Here is a 25,148-nt window from a genome sequence, read left to right as displayed (position 1 = left end):
GATAACTTCCAAAATGTAATTATATCTTCTTGAAAAAGAAGCTTTGCAAGGCTCTGGCCAAAGAGAGGAAATAGCACTAATTGGTTCACAATTTCAAAGATCTAGCACAGGCGTGATGGGCTGAATAGGTTTCTTCTGCGCACTCTGATTCTACAGCTTGAGTTATCACTTCTGCATCAGGAACAAACAGTCAGAGCAATACTTGGCACCTCGAAATCAACCCAGGTTCATGGATCCTGGCAGTCTGGATTTTCATTTCTAAGGCCAGAGTTACTGGGAGTCATGAAGTGTAACCCCAGAAACACCGCAGAAGTGGGATGAACAAATGACCTGTCTCGGTTTTCCTGCACTGTCTCTAACTTTCATTTAAGAACATAATAAGACATAAAGCCTCCTTCCAACCCTCACCCCTCATTGAAACATAGAGCACAGAAAATAAAAGCAAGAGAAGGGTATCTGGCCCTCTGAACCTTCTGATCCTTTGGCTGATCATCCAACTCAATGGCCTGTTTCAGTTCCTCCTCCAAACTCTTTGAATGCTACAACCCTTAAGTGATATGTCCAATTCCTTATTGAAATCATACAATATTTTGTCCTTGACCGCTTTCAGTAGTAGTAAATTCGACAGACTCACCATTGACTGGGTGAAAGAAATTCTCCTCATCATAGTCCCAAATGGTTTGCCCAGTATCTTTACACTATGACCAATCAAACATCCAAACAAGCTGTGGCCCATCTCTTTCATAGGTTGTGCATCCCACCTCAGTTATGATAGTCTGCTGTGTATTTGATGATACACAATGGGTTGGATCTTAGGCTTTCTCAAAACTAAGTGTAAGCAGTATTGAGTTTGGTCAAGTGCTTCCCACCATGAGGCCAACAGAGTTTTCTTGCTGAATCTTATCAAACTTGCCACTTTAACTGCCATTGCCACTGGGGAGTAGCATGTCCAATTTCCACCTCTTATTAACATGTGCCATTCTTGGAACAACTCAGCAATCTCTAGAAATCTTGGAATTGCCCGGTGCTTGCACCATCTTTAAAAGATCACTATGTACCCGGACAAGCACTGTCAGTGCAGAGCTGCACTGCACAGTTTCTGACATGTGTCCCAGGTTCAGCAGGCGGGGAAATCAGTGCCTCATTTTGTAGGCGTTGCCTGAGATTTCTTGCTGGATAACAAGGTGCTGAAATAGGACTTTCACGGCCCCTGGATGCAGCAGTAGAAGCTGTGAAACTAGACAAGGTTAATCTGGTCTGAGGCTGCCACTCAGGAGACAGCATTCTCAGCAATCTGGAGGAATGCTTAGCAAGGCTGGAATAAGGCCAATGACTTTCTCCACTCCATACGGTGTGCATGACTTCACCTTCTCTCACACCCATTTTATCTCTGTTACCATACTCACCTCCCACCAAGACCCATGCTTAACCACTCACACTAGTGTCTGCAACACATTCTCTCAATCACCCCAACTTGCGACATCACTCACATGACACACACGACTTGACTGCTTGCTATTTTGTAGCCTTCATCAACTGTTCCATAATTCCAGGAGTAAAACAGCCCATAATAGGTCAGAAAGAGTCAAGTTGTGCGCCAGTCATCTGACTCCTCAACTCTGATGGAAAGAGGATTCCGATGCTGACCACCTGGCCATTGACTTATTGGGCCAGAATCTCCTAACCAAAGGCTGTCCCCCTTGATTGGACTGAGGCTTATTGACATCCATGACCAGCTCCCAGAGTCACATGTCTTCCAGTCCAGGTAAGGACAGTAAACTTCCTTCCCTACAGGGAAGTAATGAATCACATGGGTATTTTTAACAACAATCATCAGTGGTTACATGGCCAGCTCTCTAGTCCAGAGTATTTTTGAGTTGAAATTTCACCACGTATCAAGATGGAATTTGAACTCACATCACCAAAATATTGGCTGAGTATTCTGGTTTACTGTCCAGTGACATTACCACTACTTTCTCAAAATAGATGTCAGGAGGTTATGGAATTACTAATGGATACTAATTGTTTACTCAAATGTCTTATTAATAGCTATTCATTACACAGAGGCTATCAGCAAGTTATAATGCATTTTTTATTTTACCAGGGGTATTAATCTTTCCATTGCGCCTTCATTCTTAATTAGGAAAGGAATAAAGGAGTCTATCAATACAGGAATTACACTCTATCATTTAGCAACACCCACAGAAAAGGGAACATGCAAGGTGAAGGTGCTTTTATAATTACATGCAATTCTTATTTTTCAGTCTTGTGTTTATACCCAAATACAAATACTTTCTTTCTGTAACTTCTCTCCAATGCGCAGGCACAATTGGATACCCAACAATAGCTTATTAGTGGCTTCCCTGCACCCACCCAGTTTAATAAATAATCTGTCTTACCTTTTCACCTTTCTCCCATGAATCATAGCCTATTATACCCTGGAATTTAAGAAAGTGTTGTTAGAAAATATTCCTCTTACTGATATCAACATTTTAAATTGAAAAATGTATCCCAGTCAAACTGATACAACTTTCTTCCTTCTTTCTCAATTATATTATAAAACAATCTAAATATTTAAAGGATTGCTAATCAGGTTGCTGAGGTGATTCTCAGTCTCTGAAGGCCTCATTTAAAGGAAAGGAATTTATCAAACATATATTCCTAGAACTTTCACAGGATTTATCCCACTGTAACTTTGGTTGGGACAACATCAGAATCTGCAGATATGGCATAGGTAGATAAAACTGAAGTTTCCACCATTTCACCACCTCACCTCTGCTGAAAAGCCCCATTGTATATCTCCCCCATTTTGAATGAATGTGATTTGAGAGGGGATAAACAAGAAGATGTACAAAGATGCGAAGCAATGAGAAAATGGTTGAAGGAGCATTCTTATAAAAGTCATTTTGTTTTGTGAGTAAACGTTGGAACAATTACTGATGACATTGTGAGGGATAAAGACTCATTCAGCTGATTTAGCAATGTTTTAGAAATTGAGCAATTCATTTGAAGGAATTGAGCAAAGAATCATTTATTTGGCAAAGATTTGTGTCATATTTGATGATAATTCTTTTCACGATAGCATCACTACTATATCAGAAAAAGGACAGGACAGTTACAATGACAATGCCTTTAGGTGCTTTGTGTGATATTTTTGAGAATTTCTTGTTTATTCCAGTGACCAAAAATAAGTATTCCTCTCATCCTACTTTATTTAATTGACATGTCATGAAATTTGAACCACTTTTATATACTTTAAGGCAACCAATCTGGAGACAGACTTTAGGTAATTGTATTTATTGCAATATCTAAAATGACTGAGAACCATGGTGTCACTATTTTATCAGCCAAAACCAGTGCATAATCTTGTTACTAACTTTATTGTTACTTCAAGTTTTGAGACAAACTAAAGACAAATGTGGTAATAATATGAGAATGAGAGAGTCAGGAATATTTTATTTTTAACAGAGATAGTTAATTAAGATGGGGGAGGAATTGTTCAACAGGAAGGGAGAGATCATTGCACCTCTTAATTAAATAATATGAGAATATTTGAAGCAGAGGAAGATGCTGGGCCTTGGAGTATTGAAAAGGTTGTGCAATTAGTTTTTGGACTACTTTAACAAGAAGCTGACACAGAAATGATGGTCTGAATGGCTTCTGCACACTTCCATTATTTTATTGATCCTAATTATGCCCTATGTGCTGAAGATTTCAAATATTCATAAAACAATAAAACACATCAATAACTTATTATATCAGCAGACCAGTCAGTGTCAGCAATATTACATAAAACTCTTACAAAGTAAACAATCAACACATCTGTTTTTAGTGGTATTGATTGAACAAGTCAACTCAGTCTGTCTGCTCTCATTATAGCTATCTCATTTTCTTTTTCACCTGATTGAGCCATGTTCACATGTTCTTTACATTTTCAGCATTTCAAACATTTTTGGGCAGCCTGTTTTTGAACTGATCAGAGTGTAGGCTATATTACACTTGATATTGTGTAATGTGACAGAATTAGTCAAGGATGTCTGATGAAAGGTTTTCCGAGGTATCAGTGACCACAATATGATTCAGTTATAAATGGTACTGGTAATACAGCATCTCAAATATTGTGTGCAGTTTTGGTCTCTTTATTGAAAGCAGTATGCAAATACATTGAATGTATGTTTGCTAGACTGACATCTGGAATAAACGGGATAGTTTGGTCAGGCTGTGTTTGCTCCTACTGAAGGTTAGAATTGGGAAGGGCAACTTGATTGAAGTGCATAGGATTCTGAATGGTCTTGACAGGGTGGGTATGAGAAAGATGTTTTCGCTTGTGGGTCAGTCCAGAACCAGGCGACACTGTTTTAAAATTAGGTTTGGTGAGTTGAATTCTTTTCTGTTTCAGAGGGTTCTACAACTGTGGAACTTTCTGCATCAGGTGGCAAGGAATGCGAGACCATCAAATTGTTTTAAGTCAGTTTTAGATATATTCTTATTAGGCAAGGGATCTAAGGATTATCGGGATAGATATAAACATCGAATTTCAAACACAGATAGCAAATGCGGCAGCGCAGGCTCGAAGGTAATGAATGGTTTACTTTTACTCAGAGTTTGTAATATGACAATTTAACTAACACTTTAAAACTAGAGTGAAAGAGTGACAGCTTAGAGATAGAGTTATGGAAGCCAACAACAGATGGAGTTCCTTTTAGAAATTCTCTTCAACAAATCAATACTTACAGGTTCTCCTTTTTGTCCTTTGGGACCATCAGCTCCTACTTGGCCTGGTTCACCCTGCCAACAAGAGATTAACACACGGTTTTAATTTCAAGTCAATAGTTGAGCAACTAATCACAGGTTTATTTGTATCAATCATTGTATACATCTTCCCAGTGGAGACTGACACAATTAATGATCATTTAGTGGATGGAAACCTGTCTGTACATAAACAGAAGTGACAAATGGTTTCAACAAGCAAAGTTACTACAATAAGTAAGTGTTTTCAAATTTAGGTTTCATGTTGTTTTATCATTTAAAAGAAAAATCCTCCTTTTCTCCTGAACTTTTCAATATAAGTTGTGTACAAACTTGGCTTTCGCCTCAATATTTCAATGGAAGCAAGAGGACTATGCATGTAAAGGGATTTTCCTTTGACTTCTGTTGACTTGATTTTATTATCTCAGGTTCCTGGACTGAATGTTGTTTTGTCATCAAGATTAGCCTCTTTTAACATTTTGCATGGCTTTAGCTCACCATCTGTAATGGTAATGTCATTTAAAACAAGAGACGGAACCCAAACTGGACATCAGTGAAGTTATTATTGGCATGTATATTTTATCCTTCATCAATTTAATGAAGATTCATTCATTGGGTATTTGAGTGGGTTAGATTAGTCCTGTTTTTGAGGCTCAAACATACTGAGCAATCATTTACATTCTGAGACAGAAGCCAGTATGGAGCGCCAACTGGAACAGACTGGTGAGGGAAGTGACTAGGTCTAGCTTTCAGCATTAGTACTAAAATGCTTTCAGAGACCATATGATTTGATGTGTCCAATGCAATCTTCTGTTCCTTCATGTGATGCGGTGTGAACCAAAATTACTAGACTCTGGGATCTATGATTATGTTAACATAAAAATAAATACAATTAGTTTCATCTATTGAGCGCATGGGTCTATGTCCATGTTGTGTGACTCTTTCACTTGGTCTGGAGTCATGTGTTAGTCAGATCAATTTAAGATGGCAAATTTCCTTCTCTAAAAAACAATACTGAACCAACTGGGTTTCTAATTGACAATTGTTAATGGTCATCATTAGGTTAGCATTTTATTTCTGATTAAATTGAATTCAAGTTTAAATGTTTTATATAATGGGATTCAAACCTATACCTCAAAAGATTGGCCTGGGGTTCTGAACCACTGGTCCAGTGATTCTCCAAATTGCCCATCCCAGGGGGGAAAAACAACTTTGATTCAGATACTTTTGAGAGAAATCTTCTTTAAAAATTAATGCATTATTATCAAGCAAAATGCAAGCACAACTTTTAAAATATTTATGAGTCACGTTCTTGACCCTTTCCATCCAAACTTACCTTTGGACCTCTGTGTCCAAAACCAGGTAGACCACGATCACCCTGTCAGAATTACAAGACATAGAAGTCAGAACAGTTGCTGTTGAGAAACAAGTATTAAAAACACATCACATCGACATCATAATGACTTTGAGTTACCAAAACAATGATCAGAAAAATAGTGATATGCACAACTCATCTAGAAAGAGTTGGCCAAGTATCAGGCCAGATAGGTTCAGAATCCTAACTTTTGGGAATATTTCTTTGGAGTGTTTTAAATGCAGAGAAAACCACATTTTCTTGTTGAATTACTGAAAATATTCAGGAGTTGGTCACATAGTGGTAATGCCACTGGACTAGAAATCTAAGAATCCCAGTTTAATGTTCACATAGGTAACACAGGTTCAAATCACTCCATGGAAAATGGTATCATTTAAATTAAATGGAAACTTTTGAAGTAAAAGCTAGCCTAAAGAGACTATTAAATCACTTTTTTTCTCTCTCTAAAAACCCACTTAAATTAACTAATATCCTTTCGGGAAGGAATTCTGCTCTATCCTGAACTCGTCTGGCCCATTTGTGACTCCAGACTCATAGTAATGTGGTTTACCCTTTACTAGCCCTTGGGTATATTAAAGATGAGCAATAAATCTTTGCCAGCAAAGCCCACATCCACTGAATAATAAAAAAATAGCTACATACTTTGTGTTCTCAATATCTTATCTTTAACATCTTATCAAGACAACAATGATTCTCACACTTCCTCAATCCAACGGTAAAATGTTCACCTGGACTTAACACTGGAGTGGGACTTGAATAGACAACATCTGCCCAAGTGAAGAACCACTGAGTCAAAACAGTTTATGCTAATTACGTTGATAGTTTTGAGAAGGATTATTTATGGGATTCAAGAGCTTTCCCCATTAAGTTGTCTATAAATAAAACAATTAGTGAACTGTTCTCTTCCAGGTTCATCTGATATTTTTTAAAAACAATCTATCTATCTTGGTAGAATCAACTTGAATAAACTTTCCATAGATTGAAAAATATTCATTAAGCGTCTGACTCTCGGCACTTCCTGAATTAGGATGTCAGCTAATTCATCCCTGCAATCAATAGCAGAAAACTATAATTTTCATATTGCTAAATGCAAAACAGAAATCATTCCTAAGTATATTTCTTTGCATTATTTTCTTATATCCACCCCGAGATAGAATTTATTTAAAATATATTACTTAAAGGAAGTATTCCAAGTTCTAAGAACTAATTAGAAATGATGTTTCTAGACCTATTTTAAACATTGATTTCAGACAGTTCAACAAAGGATAAGGTCTATATTGATATGAGGTAAACATTGAATTGAATAACTACGTGGCATTACTATTAGCATACTAGCTGACAAGATTGGAAACAGGAGATCACTATAACTTATAATTCATGGTAATCACACTCTTAATGTGAAGAAGGAGAAAAAAAAATGAAGATGTCAAATTGATGTCAGTGTATCTGTTTGAACGTGCAAATATTTTGACCTAAGCAATGGGATACATATTGGGGATTTAGAATTTTCATGAAATACCTGACTTTATAGTGGATACACTTTTGAAAAATTACCATATGTTATATTTCCTGTATGCATGAGATCTTAAAGTAGAAATATAAAATCCTGGGGACAATTTTTTTTCCAGAAATTATGTTGATGGTTTGTATTATAAATTGAATTGAAAGAAAGACTTGTGTATTATCACGATTTTCTTCTCTTCTACAGTCATACTAACTAGCATTGCATTGTTTTTGCCTCACATTTTGATTAATTGTGCACTGTGAATCCACGCAATTAAAGGAAACTTGCTTGAAACCCATTTAAATGTATTTAACAAAAGGGAGCAGAGATGGTGAGAGGAAACTTCAAAAATAGAAATTGCTGGAGAAACTCAGCATGTCTGGCAGCATCTGTGGAAAGATGTCAGAGTTAACGTTTCAAGCTAACCATTCTTCAGATAAGTGGAAATTTCAGTTGCATTAGTCAGACTTAAATTTAAACCCAGGTCCGAGAGTTGGTAGGAAACTGCTAACTTACTGCATGATCAATTCCAGCAACATTAGAGCTTGTTGAACTTGTAGCAATTTTCGCAGCAGACACATAGAAGCTCAATCTTCTTGTGGTCAACTTGTTTTAATCATTTGCCATTGACTCATAGAGTCATAGAGTTACACAGCATGGAAAAAGTCCATTCGGTCTAACCAGTCCATGCCAAACATAATCCTAAACTAAACTAGTCACACTTGTTTGCCCCAGTTCTCATCCCTCCAAAACCTTTCATATTCATTTACCTGTCCAAAAGTCTTTTAAATGTTATAATTGCCCCCGCATCCACCACTTCCTCTGGAAGTTCATTGCACACGCTAACCACCCTCAGTGTAAAAAGGTTGCCTGTCATGTTGTTTTTTAAATCTCTCTCCTCTCATCTTAAAAACGTGCCCCCTAGTCTGGAAATCTCCCATCCTAGGGAAAAAACAGCTACCATTAACTCTATCCATACCTCTCATTATTTTATAAACTTCTATCAGGTCACCTCTCAACCTCCTAGGTTCCTTTAACAAATGTAGAAATAAAACAAAGCTGTGTCTATTTTCCCAGATACTTTACATGTCACCATCAACATTAGGTAACTAAAACTCATGATCGACATTTGGATGAAAATGTCATCAACGTGATACTAAAATTTTGTCTCTCTATAGGTGCTGTCAGACCTAAGGAGCATTTCCAGAATTTCCTATTTGTTCCTTAATCTTGGATGTAATAAATAATGACAATTATATCATTCATTTAATCACTTGTCGTACCTTTTCTCCCTTAAGACAGGAACAGTTAATGGTCTTTGTGCTGTCAACTTCAGCTGGTGGTTGTGGTGTTGTTAAGATCTCCAAATGAGGATGTTGTGTGGCAAGAGTAATCTGACACTGGGGAACAAAAGAGAAAGAAATGGTAATAAGTGGTAAGAAGTGTAAGAACCAGTGACTTGAAATACATATCAATGCAAGTTACATTTAACCAATTATACAGACAGGGATAACACAAAATTTCTTTGAAAGAACTCTGTTCACTCTCGATCATTATTCCAACTAATCATGCCATTCATTATCTCATGGGTAAAATTACCCTCACCTCCAGCACAATCCTCTTCCTTGACCACTGTCTCACATTGAAGCTACTGTTTTGCAAACCTAACATTCTATTTGAGCTTGAGCTCAGCATATGACCACACCATTCTTTCTAAGATAGATACTATCAAAGTCCACATTGCACTTACGTTTCCCAGACTCAGTTCAATTCATCCTAAAACCCTGAAGTCTTTGGCATCCCCTGATTCTAAAATTCCTATACTCTCCTGGCCATCTTCCAATCTATATATGTTTCAGCTCATTCAGATTTTTGCTGCCTGTGATCTGCACAAAATTCCAGCTCCTCACTACTCCTCCATTTTCTGATCTACTTTGATTTTTGATCAACACTGAGCTTAAAACTGACAAATTGCATTCAACTCTTGAAGTAGCTTCACTCTGCCAAGAAATCTGGCCTCTTATGATCTTAAATATTTTTATCCCACCACTGATGGCTTTGTCAATAGCTGTACAGGCTGTAAGTTCTGTAACTTTACCTTTTTGTTCCCTGCTGGTTAAACCCTCTTTTCTTTTAATACCATCCTTAAAACCCAGCTCTTCTTTGGCTCAGTGTCTGACTACACTTCCGTCAATCACCTTGTTATATTCCTTAGATTGATCGGTAAATATATATTATTGTTGATGTAAATGATTCGCTGTGCTAGTGTACCATATAGGTCTACAAGATCCCAGATTCAATTACTGATTTACAATAAGTCCACTGATCTCAGCTTGATTGACATTAGGTTTATTAGTCTGCATCAGTAATTGATAGTTGCAAAGGTTCTGAACTTGACTGATATGCAGCAATCCTTACTAGAAAGTGCAATGTACCTGTGAGGCAAAGACGGAACTGAGAAAAAATAGGTGGAGTTAACAATACCAAATATCATAACGCTTGCTAACCAAAAACTTATATGTGTATAAAATCTTTAATGTAGAGGAGCACTTCACACTAAATCAAACAGATAGAAATGAACACAGAGAGGAAGTTTGGGAAAAGTTGGTTGTAAAGACCATTAAAGAATAACCAATTGAGATTACTTCAGGATGAAAATGTTCATAATGTCCCAAGATTAACACTGTGCAACTGAAAGCGTGGCTAAGTCATTTTAGGTAATTATTTTACTGAAAGCGTATTTTCTGAAGGTGAGCATGACAAATGAAATCAGCTTTAATGCTTTTAGGGCCATCTTTTTTTTTCATGCAGTTATTTCTCACTCACCGGGTTGCTGGGAAGATCACAGCAGGTCTCCAGTTCTGCATCCTTGGCATCACAATATATGACAATCCGTTGAAGGTCAAACTAGAGATAAGTAAAAACAGATAACTTTTTTTAACAAAATGATTACTGGATATTGTTAATTAGTTTGAATCCAGTTCTTTTCTACCCTCCACTCTGTCATGTTCTATGTCATGATTTGGAGATGCCAGTGTTGGACTGGGGTGTACAAAGTTAAAAATCACACAACACCAGGTTATAGTCCAACAGGTTTAATTGGAAGCACTAGCTTTCGGAGCACCATTCGTTCATCAGGTGATGAAGGAGCGACGCTCTGAAAGCTAGTGTGCTTCCAATTATACCTGTTGGACTATAACCTGGTGTTATGTTCTATGTCAGCTTTCTAATGCCTGCTGAGTATTTGAACCTCACGACTCAACCTGATACAATTCTCATCAAAGAGCAGTGAACTCTGTGATGTAGGTTTCCATGATTCCATATGTGAAGCATAACTGTTCTTTCACAGAACCATCAGAGGCTAGATGGGTTGAATAGGGTTTTTTGATGCAGTGAGAATCTAGTTCTATCAACATTTCCTTTAACATTCACTAAATGATATCTATTTTCTGCACTGCATACTAGCAAGATTCTCAGAGATTGCATATTTCAAAGCCATTTTTGCCAGTTAGAAATATTTTCATTTAGAATACCCTTTTTAAAAAAATAATCTGTTGAACAACTCTTCAGTCAGACAGGAAAGGAAGAAAGGGCAAATCTGCACCCTGAAACAACAGAAGATAATTTCATATTTTCACCGGCATGCTCAGATGATTTTCCTTTCAAGCAAGGGATCAAAATTCAGATCGAGTGTGGTAGTCATGCACAAGTTCTGGATGAGGGAAATATACCAGATGTAAGAATCTTGTGCAGTTGGCTGCAAACCCAAAGAAAATGTGCCAAATATGTTGAGCCCTCAAAAGCCTTCCTGTTACTTTGGACTCCGTAGTCCTTGGCTCCAAATGTTGGTTTAAGGGCCATTTGCAGTGTGCCAGAGAAAACTGGCCTATGTCTGTGTGGCACATATTGTAATCTAACTTGGCAAAAAAACCAGAAGCAGCCATTAACATCCCAGTTTACACAAGTACCTACTGCCAACAAAAGACAGGTGTCATATTATTACAGTGAAGCTCATACCAAAAGTGCATACATTCCTGACAAGGTCTGAATATGTGCCCACAGTGGACCCTTCAGCACCGGTTTGCAGCTGAAAATGGACACACTCCAATTGAATTATTGATCACTGCTGGATAAGCTAAGGTTTCATTTTATTTTCTCATTTGTATCATGAATATGACATGACTTACATCAATTGGGACACTATCATACAGACGTTTGCCAATCACGGTTTTCCCTCGAATGTTGATGTTCTCCCGTTCTTCCATTGGCAGCGTTTCAATCAGTTTGCAGTCGATGTAGAGAGAGACACTGCTTGACTTAATACTGAGGGCCAGCTTGTGCCAATTGCGGTCAAATAAGCTGCTGACTTCTTTGTTTCTGAAAACGGTCCTCACAGCATCTTGCCTCAGTCCAACCGCATTGTATTCCACAGCTTTGTTCTCACCATCTAATCGGATGGAAACCTGGATAATGCAAGGAGACAGATCACTGGGTGTTCCATCTGTAAAGGAGCACAATTGTCGTTGTTGTAGAAGATGATTAAAAAGTAGAGTCCCAAAGGGATCAATGCTTGGATTGCTGCTGTCCGCAATATATGCCAACAATTTGAATGAGGGTGTTGAGTGTAATAGGCGAGGACATAAAGAGGCTTCAAGGTTATTTCGACAAGTTGAGTGAGCTGCAAATTTATGGCATAAATGTGGATAAATATGATGCTGCCCATTTTGGTGGGAAAGAACAGAATTATTTAAATTGTGAAAGATTGGGAATGGTTGATGTAAAAAAGGAATCTGGGTGTTTTTTGTACAGCAGTCACTGAAAGCAAGCAAGCAGGTGCAGTAGACAGTTCAGAATGCAAATGGTATGATGGCCTTCATTGTAAGAAAGTTTGAGTGCAGGAGCAAGGAAAACTTACTACAGTGTAACAGGGCTTGGTGAGACCACACCTGCACTTTAGTGCAGTTTTGATCTCTTCATCAAAGGCACACTTTGCGCAACGAAGTGCAACTAAGGTTCACCAGGCTGACTCCTGGATTGGCATGCCTGTCGTATGAGGAGATTTTAGGTCAACTGGGCTGCATTCACTGGAAGAATAAGAAAGGTCTCATTGAATTTTATGAAGTTCTGAGAGGGCTGGACAGACGTTGCGGCATTGATCTTTCCCCTGGCCAGGATCTCAGAACAAGGGGCCACTCTCTCAGGATGCACAATACTGAGAAGAATTAGAACTAGAAGCAGAAGTGGGCAATGCACCCCTTCGAGCCTGCTCCACCATTTATTACAATCATGGGTGATCTCATCTCGACATCAACTCTGCCTTCCTGCCTGAGGTCCTTAAGCCTTCAACCCATTACTGATAAGACTTACATGATGCTGAGAGGTCTGGATAGGGTGGATATGGGGAAGACGTTTTCAATATTAGGACAGACTAGATCCTGAGGGTAGAGCCTCAGAGCAAAGAAACGACCCTTTTGAACTTCGATGAGGAGGAATTTCAACGGCTAGAGGGTGGTGAATCTGTGGAACTCATTGCTACAGAGGGCTATGGAGGCCAAGTTATTGACTGCATGTAAGACAGAGATGGATAGGTTTTTGGTTATTAAGGGAATCAATGTTATTGGGGAGAAGGCAGGAGAATGTGTTTGAGAAACATGTCAGTGATGATCAAATGGTGGAGGAGGTTTGATAGGCTGAATGGCTCAATTATGCTCATAAATGTGATAGTTTTATGGTACAACAATAGGCTATTTAGATTGAGATGTGGAGAAATTTATTCAATTCAGGGGTCGGTTGAGGCGGGGGGGGGGGGGGGTGGAACCTATGGAATTCTCTTGGAGGTTGTGGTGCATTGAGACAAAGTCACTGAATATATTTAAGAAAGAAATAGAGAGATTGCTAGATGCTAAATGGGTTTCAAAGTTCTGGGAGAGGGTGGAAGTATGGTACTCAGATGAAGGATTGGCTACGATCATGTTGAATGGTAGACTTAATGAGCCAAATGGCCTACTGTTCTTTCTATTTTCAATTTTTCCTTGTTTCCTCATCTGAATCCTTTCACTCACATTAGGACACAGTTCCATATTCCTTGACCATGATACTTGATTTTAGACATGTGTGCTCATTCACTATTTACCTAGCTGTTAAACCTGCCTCTAATTGCAATGAAAACCAAGTCAGATATGTTGTAAAATGGACGATGATCCAATCCTGTCAATTTCTATATTTGGATCAAATTATGCAAATAAACTAGTTCATAACGTTGTCATATGCTTTACTTATAAATATCAACCTAGTTTCATGCTTTATTACTAAAAAGGTGCTCACCATTATATAAATACATTTTATACTGGTTGTCAGATGCTTGAAGCTTCTGGGTTGCAGGGTGAAGTGTGAGGAGGATGTTATGAAAATACAGGGTGACTTGGACAGTCTAGGCGAGTGGACAGATGCATGGTAGATACAGTTTAATGTTGATAAATGTGTCGTTTTCTGCTTTGGTGTCAAGTTAGCTAAAGTACAACGAGATCTAGGTGTTCTTGTACATTCGTCAATGAAAGCAAGCATGCAGGTACAGCAGGCAGTGAAAAAAGCTAATGGCATGCTGGTCTTCATAACAAGAGGAATTGAGTATAGGAGCAAAGAGGTCCTTCTGCAGTTGTACAGGGCCCTGGTGAGACCGCACCTGTACAGGGCCCTGGTGACCGCACCTGGAGTATTATGTGCAATTTTGGTCTCCAAATTTGAGGAAGGACATTCTGGCTATTGAGGGAGTGCAGCGTAGGTTCACGAGGTCAATTCCTGGAATGGCAGGACTATCATATGTTGAAAGACCGGAGTAAGTGGGCTTGTATACACTTGAGTTTAGAAGGATGAAAGGGGAGCTGATTGAGACATATAAGATTACTAAAGGATTGGAAACTCTGGAGGCAGGAAGCATGTTTTCGCTAATGGATGAGTCCAGAACCAGAGGACACGGTTTAAAAATAAGGGGAAGGCCATTTAGAACAGACTTGAGGAGAAATTTCTTTACCCAGAGAGTAGTGGATATATGGAATGCTCTGCCCCAGAAGGCAGTGGAGGCCAAGTCTCTGGATACTTTCAAGGAAGAGATGGATAGAGCTCTTAAAGATAGTGGAATCAAGCGTTAAGGGGATAAGGCAGGAACAGGTTACTGATTGTGAATGATCAGCCATGATCATAATGAATGGTGATGTTGGCTCGATGGACCGATGGCCTACTCCTGCACCTACTGTCTGTTGTCTATTGTCTCCATTTCTCACCTATTGGTGAGGTATGTTATAAAGTGGATGACTGATCCAATCCTGTCGCTTTACAACAAGGTATATTTAGATGAAATTATACAAATAAACCAGTTTACAAATTGTATTCGGACTACAGAGAGTACAGTTTAAAGAAGGAAAGACATAATTTTGTAACTTCATCACATTTCTGATAGATGGTGAATAGTATGAAGGACTTTCTTCATCACAACATGGAAGGATAGTCCAATTCTCTGTCTAACTGTTTCTTTCTGCATGGTTATAAAAGCCCCACTGTCTTTTTTTAAAAGATTATTTGCTAGTTTTTCAACTCACTTTGGAATTACATGCTTTTCAATTTTCCTGAGCATCTTTAGTAATTTTTTGCTGTAACATTAACATATGCCTCACTTTTAAATTTCAACTTATTTCAATCTCTATTATTTATGATCTGATAGTGCTGATGTTGGACTGAGGTGAACAAAGTCAGAAGTTACATGACACCAGGTTATAATCCAACGGGTTATTTGCAATCACAAGCTTTCAGGTGACAAAGCAGCAGTGCTCTGAAAGCTTGTGATTTCAAATAAACCTGTTGGACTATAAGCTGGTATCGTATGACTTCTGACCCTCTCAATTATTTAACAGAGCTCACCATTTCTGTTTATATGAATGTACTGGCCATCACAAGCTTAAAGATTCTCAATTTCTCATCTGTTAACCAGCTTGCTAAAGTTCTCCACTGGGCTAGATAATTTATATTAATGTTGAGCATTGTCTTTTGCCAGCCCAGCATGTTTATATTTGTATCTTCGCTGCATCCTTTTCCATTATTTGTCTAAAATCTCTATTCTGGTTCCTATTTCCCAATTGTTCTCTAACTTCTGTCTCCAGTTGACTCTAAGATCATCAAAGAGTGTAAATCAAAGTTACAGCAATATCCATCAACAGACTATACAAATATTCACAGCAGGGTATTAATAACGATTCTGCTCACATCATTTCTCAGGGTAAAGGAATATACTATTCTTGAAAGCAGTCTGGGATGCATTCCAAAAAGACATTCAATATCTTGTGTTATTTTTATTCCACTCTATCTTAAGATGGTCAAAATCTTCAAATTGCTAACCTTATATTCTTTGTGATCTGTACTCAAATCTCACACTCTATCTGATTTGTATCTTTTAGTGGACTGTCATTCATATAGTACATTTTACCATTTCTCTCCTATTTCTTAGCTCTAGCCTTGTGTCTTCGAATTTAACATAATTCCTGGAATATCCTTACTACCTAGAGCAAAGATTGAAACTTTCCCTAGCAATGTAACCTCAGCATCTTTTAATTTTCTCAATTTATTCAGTTCCATCCAAACTTAACTCTCCAATGCAATTTGTTTACAATATTTCTCCACAGTTGTTAACTACACCAGAAAGCACACATCAATGTATACTAACTGGAAGTACATACAATACAATACTTGTGAAAGAGTTTTAACTCAACTCAAGAAAAAGGAATTGTTCTGTAGAGAACATTCTATGTAGAACACATTAGATTTTATGGTGTTAAACACCAACTGGAGAGATCTAATTTAGATTGGTGAAATGTGTTGATAACTCAAGGATTTTGAAGTAAATTTTTGTATTCTGATTCCCCAGTCATCCAATTTTTCTGAGTGAAATCATTCTTGAATGAAAGATAAACATGTGGCAATATACCTGTGGAATCCCATATTTGTCAATAATTTGCCAGATGTACCAGTCCTCTCTTCGTGAAGCTTTTCTGAATTTGAATGTGGCAACAAAAGCATATTCATCAGGCAGGCCTTGAGGAAACACGTCTCTGAAACAAAGATTGAGAGCTCCTTGAATGTTTTTCAGTGTTCAGCAGTTAATAAAGCAGATCAAGAAAATCCTAGGAACTATCCCCAGTTGCTGCTGTTTTAGTTTATGTACACAGAGTTGTAGGTAACAGACATTAGAAGTCATTTGTTTTTGACAATACACAGTTCGATTACACAGCCATAATATTCCACAAATGCATCCTTTAGTTTCAATTAACTGTTTATTACTGATATTTGTTGTGAATTTTTTAAAAAGTTATTTCATGTTTGCTGGAAAAGTCAGCAATTATTGCCCATCCATAACTCTCCTTGAATTCAGTTTCTTGTGGGCTGCTTCAGTCAGCATGTAAGTGGCAACAACACTGTGTGGGCCTGGAGTCACATATAGGCCAGACTAAGCAAGGATGGCAGATTTCTTTCTGTAAAGGAAATCTGGTGAATTCTTACCACCATCAATGCTAGATTTTTGGCATCTTTATTGAAGATAACTTTGAATTAAAGATTTGGTATTAATTAATTTATTTCAAATTTCAAAGCTGTTGACTCGATTGTAGCTCACATCTCAAAGGCAGCCCATGACTCTGGTTTCACTAGTCCAATGACATGATCACCACACCACCATTTCTCTGAACTGGATTGTTACAAATATTTCCCAAATAGGTAGCCTGCTCCAAAACCTTAACGTCCTGAACTATCTGCCATACTTCTCAGGCAGCTATGGGACGATACACACTTGTGAGGAAGGCTTTAATTTCCTGGCTGAGTCCCATAACATATCATTGTGCCATGAGATACATATAAACTTTCTTTTATGCGATAGTCTCTCTAAAGATGTGTGTGGTGGGGCTGCATGTAGACTACGTCAAAGGTGGCCTTCTAACAGGCATAACTGAACACTGCAGTGCTGAACAGAAGGTGTACTTGACAGGTCAAGGACAGAGTCTGTGGCTAGTATCTAACTGAGGAAACACAGTCTTTTTCCTCAACTGGAGAGCTGGTCCAGTACCACCTCTTGTATGGAAAATTGGCTGTATCACATACTGACCATTCGTACCCCTTCCTGCAGAATCAAGGCTCAACCAAGAGCTGCCAGGTACTCAGAAGTTGGTAGCTCTAGTGAATGGCAGCAGCACCACAGGGAAGGCATTGGCTGTTGCTGGTACAATCCACACCTGAAGCTGAGAATAATTACTAGATACTAGGCTACAGCTAAGGGAAAGTTTAAATTTAATACTGTGTACAGTTCTGGTCACCACATTACCAAAAAGATGTGGACGCTTTGGCCAGGGTGCAGAGAAGGTTTACGAGGATGTTGCCTGGTATACAAGGTGCTAGCTATGAAGAGAGGTTGAGTAGGTTTGGACTGTTTTCATGAGAAAAAAGGAGATTGAGGGGGGACCTGATTGAGGTCGACAAAATTATGAACGGTATAGACAGGGTGGAGAGAGATAAGCTTTTTCTCAGGGTGAGAGATTCAGTAATGAGTGGTCACGCGATCTAGGTGAGGGGTGAAAAGTTTAAGGGGGGGTACACGTGGAAAGTACTTTACACAGAGGGTGGTAGGTGCCTGGAACGCATTATCCGCAGAGGTAGTAGAGGCAGGCACGGGAGATTAATTGAAGGTGCATCTGGACAGAGGCATGAGTAGTTGGGAGCAGAGGGATACAGATCCTTAGGAATTGGGCAATAGGTTTAGGCAGTGGATTTGGATTGGCTCAGGCTTGGAGGGCCGAAGCGCCTTTTCCTGGGCTGTAAATTTTCTTTGTACTTTCTTTGTTCTAAGTAGATTGGCCACAAAGGTGAGTATGGCTCTCAGAATGTAACATCTATCCCATTGGTTGATTTCTCAATCAGTTACCCATGAGGTATCCTCGTTGTGCTCCCCATGTTACGAGTCTCACCCGCCCACCACTGGTTTAATATCAGTGCAGTCATAGCAAGGCACTTGACAGGTTATTGATGACATAGAAACTGGAATGTTCTGCATTCAGACCTTCAACCTTGCTTTGTCATTGAATAAAATCAGATTGCGGCCTCAACTCCACATTATTGCCTACTCCAATGGGACTTCAATCGAGCCCACATCTGCAGCCTGCAACCACTGCTCTCTTTCCACGTTTACCCCAAACCCCCAATCACCCCAGAATATTCCTGTGTCGATATTTCCTGGGTCAGATTGGAAAAGTCGGAAAATATCCTGGCTCGGTATTCCTGACCCCCATGGATAAAAAGTGGAGCCTTGGACGTTGACATGAAGAGGAATTTCAGAATTTATAGCTGACACAGAACATAGCAGTATTGTGAACTGTAAGGAAAATTGCATTAAACTTCAAAAGATCACAGATGGGCTGATGGAATGGGCAGAAAAGTGGCAAATGAAATTTAGCACAGAGAAGTGCGAAGCAATCCATTTAAAAAGAATAGTAGAGGCAATTTGCAACAATGAGTGAAATTCTAAAGAGGGTCCAGAAAACAAAGGACAGAAGAGTATTTGCACAGGTCAATGAAGGTGGCAGGACAGGTAACAGTATAGTTTTTAAACCATGCAGGATCCTGAGATTTACAAATGGAGGCAGTCAAGAAAGTTAGGATAAATCTTTATATGATGCTGGACTGGCCTCAACTGAAGTACTGAATTCAATTCCATCAAGCACATTTTAGGAAATTGAGAAATATATTAAAGCGAATACAGAAAAGCTTTATGAGAATGGTTCCAAGGATGAAGAACTTGGTTTTTATAGATAAACTGGTGAAACTTGCTTGGAGTAGAGAAGATTGATAGAAGATAAGATAGATGTATTCAAAACCATGAGACACAATAGACAGGGACAATCTCTTCCCAATTGAGGAACATGAGAAAAAGTTCTATTGCACAGCACGTAGTTAGGGTCTGGACTGCACTGGTTATAGTATCATGGGAGATGATTGAGTGTGCGTTTCAAAAGAACATTTAATCATTTTCTGAAGAGGGAAAATTTGGAGGGCTGCAGGCAAGAAGTTGGGGAGTGACACAACTGATATGCTCCTGTCGAAAGCAGGTACAGACATGAAAGGATAAGTAGACATTTTCATTTACAATGGGCCTCCAGAAATTTTTGTATTTCTGTTTAAACCAATTGCTGGTTGGAACATTGCATTCACTGAATGTACATCTGCTTGACCCATCATAAGAGTCATTTACACTGCCATTTTGTGCTTGAAAAATTGGTAGATCATGATCACAATTCTTGGCACAATCTGGAAAACTGTTTCCAAAAATATAGGTTTGGTAGTGTAATAGAGATCTAAACTAATAACCAAAAGAACATGAGTTTAAATACCACAATGTCAATTCAAGAAACTGAAATACATTTTTATAAAGTTATCAATGCACAGATATTATCAGCAATGTGCTTCATGTAAGCAAACCTGCACTCCTTACTTAGGCTCCACACTCCTATCAATGTATCCTTACCTTCTTTGTGACTCAGTAAGTCAAAATCAGTACCAAGATCAGGACTTCTGGGGAATGGGTGATGAATCTCAGCCTTATCAGTGAGTCACACCTTGAGAATTAATGTTAAAATAATGGGATCACTTCTGAGTTTATCCTATAATCTGCAGTGAGAGGTTGTAACAAACTTCCCTCTGAATTTGGAGCAGTTGCCTGTCTCAGAATATTTATCATTCCCACTGCCAAGACAACATTGTAAGTTAGTTGGGGTCATGCCTAAATCTGTCAGCCAGTGACAACTGACCCTGTTCAAGAAATCTTAACATAATTAACAGATGTCTAAGTGGGGCATTTCTCAAAATCTTCTACTATCTATCAACTGTATTCTTAATGCTGTTTATGTTTACACAATGAAATCTGTATTTGTCTAATACTTCAATGTAAGGCAGAATGTATAGACAATTTACAGTTACCTTTAATTCAATGAATGGCTATTTTGATCTGCAAGTTCGCTGCCTGGCCATATCGAATTGAATGATTCAAGTTTATTTCAGGATGACACTATCTGACCCTTGGACCACAGGGAGCCTTGGTGTGATGAGATGTGACACAACTTCACTTTAAATTGATAGATAGCTGCTCAAGATGCTAACTTAAGGTATGAAGACATGAGCTATTACACTAAAGCTAGCAGGTTCACAAGGGTAACAATCAGGAATCACGCAAAGCCTTTCTTATAGAAGATGTGTCTTCAACACCTCATTCACAGAACAATTAGAAATATTTACATGAGTTTGTCTCAGAATTAAAGTGCATTCAGGTAATACTTTTGTCCAAATGAAGAGCTTTCCATCATAAGAATTAGAATCCCTACTGTGTGGAAAGAGGCCCACCGAAAAGTATCCCACCCAAACCCATTCCCCTACATTACCCCTGACTCATGCACCTAAACATCCTTGAACACTATGGGCAATTCAGCATGGCCAATTCACCTAACTTGCACATCTTTGGATTGTGTGAGGAAACTGGAGCATTTGGAGGAAACCCACGCAGGCACGGAGAGAACGTGCAAACTCCACACAGAGAATCGCCCAAGGCTGAAATCGAACTTGGGTCCCTGGTGCTGTGAGACAGCAGTGCTAACCACTGAGCCACCATAAGAAATTGTAATTCCACTTTATTCACTTCTTTCTATTTGTGACACCTTCTCTTTTGGCATTGCCAACTCTTTTTGGGTATATTGCTGGGGATTGTATCTCATAATCTCTGAATGACATTGCCCCGATAATACTACAAGAATTGGTCTATGCCTTCTCATGTGAATTGGACTGGATAGTCTTTTGACCCTGACAATAATTACAATGCAAAGAGTCAATGGGGAAGGTGCGGGCAAGGATTTTGAGGGTTGCTTTTGTGGTCGTAACAGTGTCAAATAGCGTCTGGGAAGAGTCAGAAGAAGGTTTCTTGCAGCTCCAGGTAAATTTATTATCTGAACCAATTTTATCAAAATGTTCCTTGGCTGCAGCCAGCCAGGTTGACAGTGGAGAAGTAATGGGGTGCACAGAAGGAACATTAAGAAGGTACTAGAGCTGGACATCTTGAGATTGTGTTGGGAAATTATTCCATAACAAGCATCCCCTCACATCGACCTAATTTTGAGGACTTGGAGGATCCACCCTGTACTGATCCTGACCCACAAGCTGATTGGATTTGCTGAAGCACAGGAAACTTCTCTGCAGCTCTTAATAGTAAATGCTAATTGAAGGCATGTAACTTCCTGAAAATACATTACCAAACTTCCCCAAAATACATTACCAAGATTAAGTTCAGTTAATCTTTTTTATTTTCAAAAAGGTTATGGTTTTATGGGCTTGAATTAACTCCTGCAAACATTAGAATTGTTAACTTCGATGTCCTTTGTGGATCAATAATTTATCTCTATTAGGGGAGTCATCGACACTCGTTCAGAAGCTCTCAACATTCTCTTCAAAAATTCAACTGAAATCCAGAGGCAAGAAAGGAATTCTATGTTAACAGCTCTTTCATGGCAACTTTAAAATAATACGTTGGCATGTTGCTTACAAAGAGCTATAGCTAAGTGAAGCAGTAAAGCAACGCAAGCCTATTTTCTTTCTAAAGTGTTTCTTTATTCAGAAGAAAGTTGAACTTTCCCAGATATTTGGATGATGACCCAATACAAATGCAATGCAAGGAGTGCCTTCTTCCCTACTAGACCATCCAACATCAACATCAACTGTGGGCAACTACATTATGGTAGTCTGAAATAGCCCTATTTTGTGACTTCTGATTGTTTTGAGGGAAGTTCAGAAGCCACTGGTCTCAGAAAACCCTGCCACAGTAGCTTCCTTGGAGTGATGCAGTTTAAAGACACCGATTTCATAATTTCAATGTTTGTAATGGAGCTACTATAGACCTCTCCTCGTAACTCAAATCACTGAAGTAGCCTATTATTAGGGAAAGAAAACAAACTACTGGGTTTCCAGATCACCACAAAAATAATAGTAAAGTCAATGAGATATTTGCCAACAATCTTTTTTTTGTATAAGGCCAGAACCTTTTTTCACATTGCTCCCAATCTTTATTTTCATTGAAGTCAGTCACTGGTAACAAGCCAATGAAAATCTCAGTACACCATCTATTTCTGGCTTACTAAATGGATAAAAATAAATTTTCAGCTCCTTGTGTCAATGTTCTAGACAATCTATAACAGCAGGAACATTTAGTTATTAACCAGCCAATTATCTCATTTGTTATCTGAACTTAAAAAAAAGTGAGTTCAACACATTCACTGGGTAAAATTTATTGCCTTTAAGTCCATTTTTGTTTTGGAGCATTGCCAAGGTAAATCACCCTGCTAAAGGAGAGATTTTCATGTTAAGCGCCTGAGGAAGTCAGGTGGAAATGATACAAATTCCTGATTCCAATTCTAACCCTAATCTAAACACTGACTGTAACCTGATCCAAACTCTAATCTTAGCATCAAAGGAATAATAACACAGCAAAATATGAAACAAATGAAGCATTCAGTTCATTTCAACTATTCTTTTTAACAAAATCCAATAGGTACAATAATGGTTCTGCCAAGTTAATCCCTTGAAATAAGCTGAAAAGTAAGGTAAAGCTGTTTATTTGTTCCTGTCAAAATCAGTGATGCAAAAGCTCCAAGACACCATTCTAACAGGAATATCTGTAATATCTACCCTTGGCTGCTTGCATTCCACAGATAACTTTCCTGGTAGGTTTGAAAGGAAATTTCTATCCTCTATCTATTTTTATCCTCAAACCCATATTTAATGAAATGTTCACCCAGCTCCTTTCAAAATGAGCTGCTTAGTTTGGAAATCATGTCATTTTCAGCAGGACTATGCAACAAAAATAAGACTCCAATTTAAACATTTGCTTTAGGCGTGTTAATTTTCTATGCACGTTCTCTACTCCTGTCACTACAGATAACTTCAATCAGATGAAGACGATATGATAGTTAAGTGACATTTGACCTAGCATTGAGAAACAAAAGTTTATTTACAGGAACATTAATTTATCAACATAATGTTTTCAAAGTTTATTCAAAATACAATGAGTGTGCGAGTACATTTTTACACCTTTTATATTCACTGCATGTTGACATTAATGTTTAAATTTCATCTGGCTCATTAATTCTAAAAGACACATCAAAATGTTAAAGCCTTTCATTTCTAAATTAGACCTTTAAAAGTACAATCCTTACAATGTTTCACAACTCAACTTACCACAGACAGAAAATTCAGTAACTGCTAGTAAATGGATAACGAGGTAGACATCATGCTTAACATGATGGCCTGAAATCGTGCATAGACTGGGAAGTTTTTGTCAGTGTGAAAATAGCAGCTAACATTCAAGTACATTGTGCCTGGCCTTCACCATTTTCACAGTGGAGATTATTAATGGTGCAGAAAGGAGACAAATTCTAAACAGGAGATTCTTGCCTCCCAGAGGCAGCTGCCCATACAAATCTGCAATTGTCTCCACTCATATCTGATTTCAGCTGAGGTTACTATAAAGGGCTCTCCTTTCCAATATCTCCTCACACCTCAAGCATGGTGACCCTCAGGTTAAACCACCACCAGCCATTTCTCTCTAATGAGAGATCAGCTCTACAACCAAGTGGGACCGTGGTGACTTCATCTTTATTTCTGATTTTGGTGAGGTAGGTGTCTGTGCAGGTTAGAACTGATAGGAGCAGAGCTGAATCTTACTGAAATAACTGCACAGAAGCTGGGTCCGATCATCAAGACATTCTTTATTTACTAGTGCACAGGACACTGGCTGTGGCCAGCTAGCTCAGTGTCAGTCCTCAATGAGGGGTTATAATCGTCTGGTTATAGTGGTCAGCTAAGGCTTTCCTGATTGGCCCAGGTTAACAACCCCAAACAAGAACCTTATGGTCAACCTGATCCTAATCACTACACTTATGATTTTTGCTTTTAAAACCAGGGTCCCCTTTAGAAAACTAAGGAACCATTGTGATATTGTATTTTCAGAGTGATTCATTTGGATTTATTAAAAGTAGACCCAACTGTGCGTAAAAAATGCATAAATCGATTGGAACTGTCAAAACTGTCGAAGAATTCTCAAAACTGTAAATAGAGTCTTAGAGTCACAGAGATGTACAACACGGAAACAGACCCTTCAATCCAACTCATCCATGCTGATCAGATATCCCAACCCAATCTAGTCCCACCTGCCAGCACCCGGCCCACATCCCTCCAAACCCTTTCTATTCATATACCTGTCTAAATGCCTTTTAAATGTTGCAATTGTACCCGCCTTCAACACTTCTTCTGGCAGCTCATTCCATACACGTACCATCCTCTCCATGAAAAAGTTGCCCCTTAGGTCTCTTTTATATCTTGCTCCTCTCACCCTAAACCTATGCCCTCTAGTTCCGGACTCCCCCACCCCATGGAAAAGACTTTGTCTATTTATCC

The 25,148-nt window shown here is 38.6% G+C and overlaps 1 protein-coding gene across 1 annotated transcript in view; it reads right to left on the bottom strand.

Moving 5' to 3' along the window:
• Positions 1-25,148, bottom strand: part of col22a1 (collagen, type XXII, alpha 1) — a 285,704-nt gene that overhangs the window by 169,041 nt on the left and 91,515 nt on the right. The window contains exons 6-12 of the mRNA XM_072569542.1: positions 16,603-16,726; positions 11,816-12,091; positions 10,455-10,535; positions 8,912-9,028; positions 6,086-6,127; positions 4,735-4,788; positions 2,400-2,438 (exon numbers count right to left, since the gene is read on the bottom strand). Coding sequence (XP_072425643.1) covers positions 2,400-2,438; positions 4,735-4,788; positions 6,086-6,127; positions 8,912-9,028; positions 10,455-10,535; positions 11,816-12,091; positions 16,603-16,726 — 733 coding nt within the window. The remainder of the gene's footprint in view (positions 1-2,399; positions 2,439-4,734; positions 4,789-6,085; positions 6,128-8,911; positions 9,029-10,454; positions 10,536-11,815; positions 12,092-16,602; positions 16,727-25,148) is intronic.

This window comes from Chiloscyllium punctatum, chromosome 5 (assembly GCF_047496795.1).
Source record: "Chiloscyllium punctatum isolate Juve2018m chromosome 5, sChiPun1.3, whole genome shotgun sequence".
NCBI classification, from domain to species: Eukaryota; Metazoa; Chordata; class Chondrichthyes; order Orectolobiformes; family Hemiscylliidae; genus Chiloscyllium; species Chiloscyllium punctatum.
This window is presented reverse-complemented; position numbering and strand designations above follow the sequence as displayed.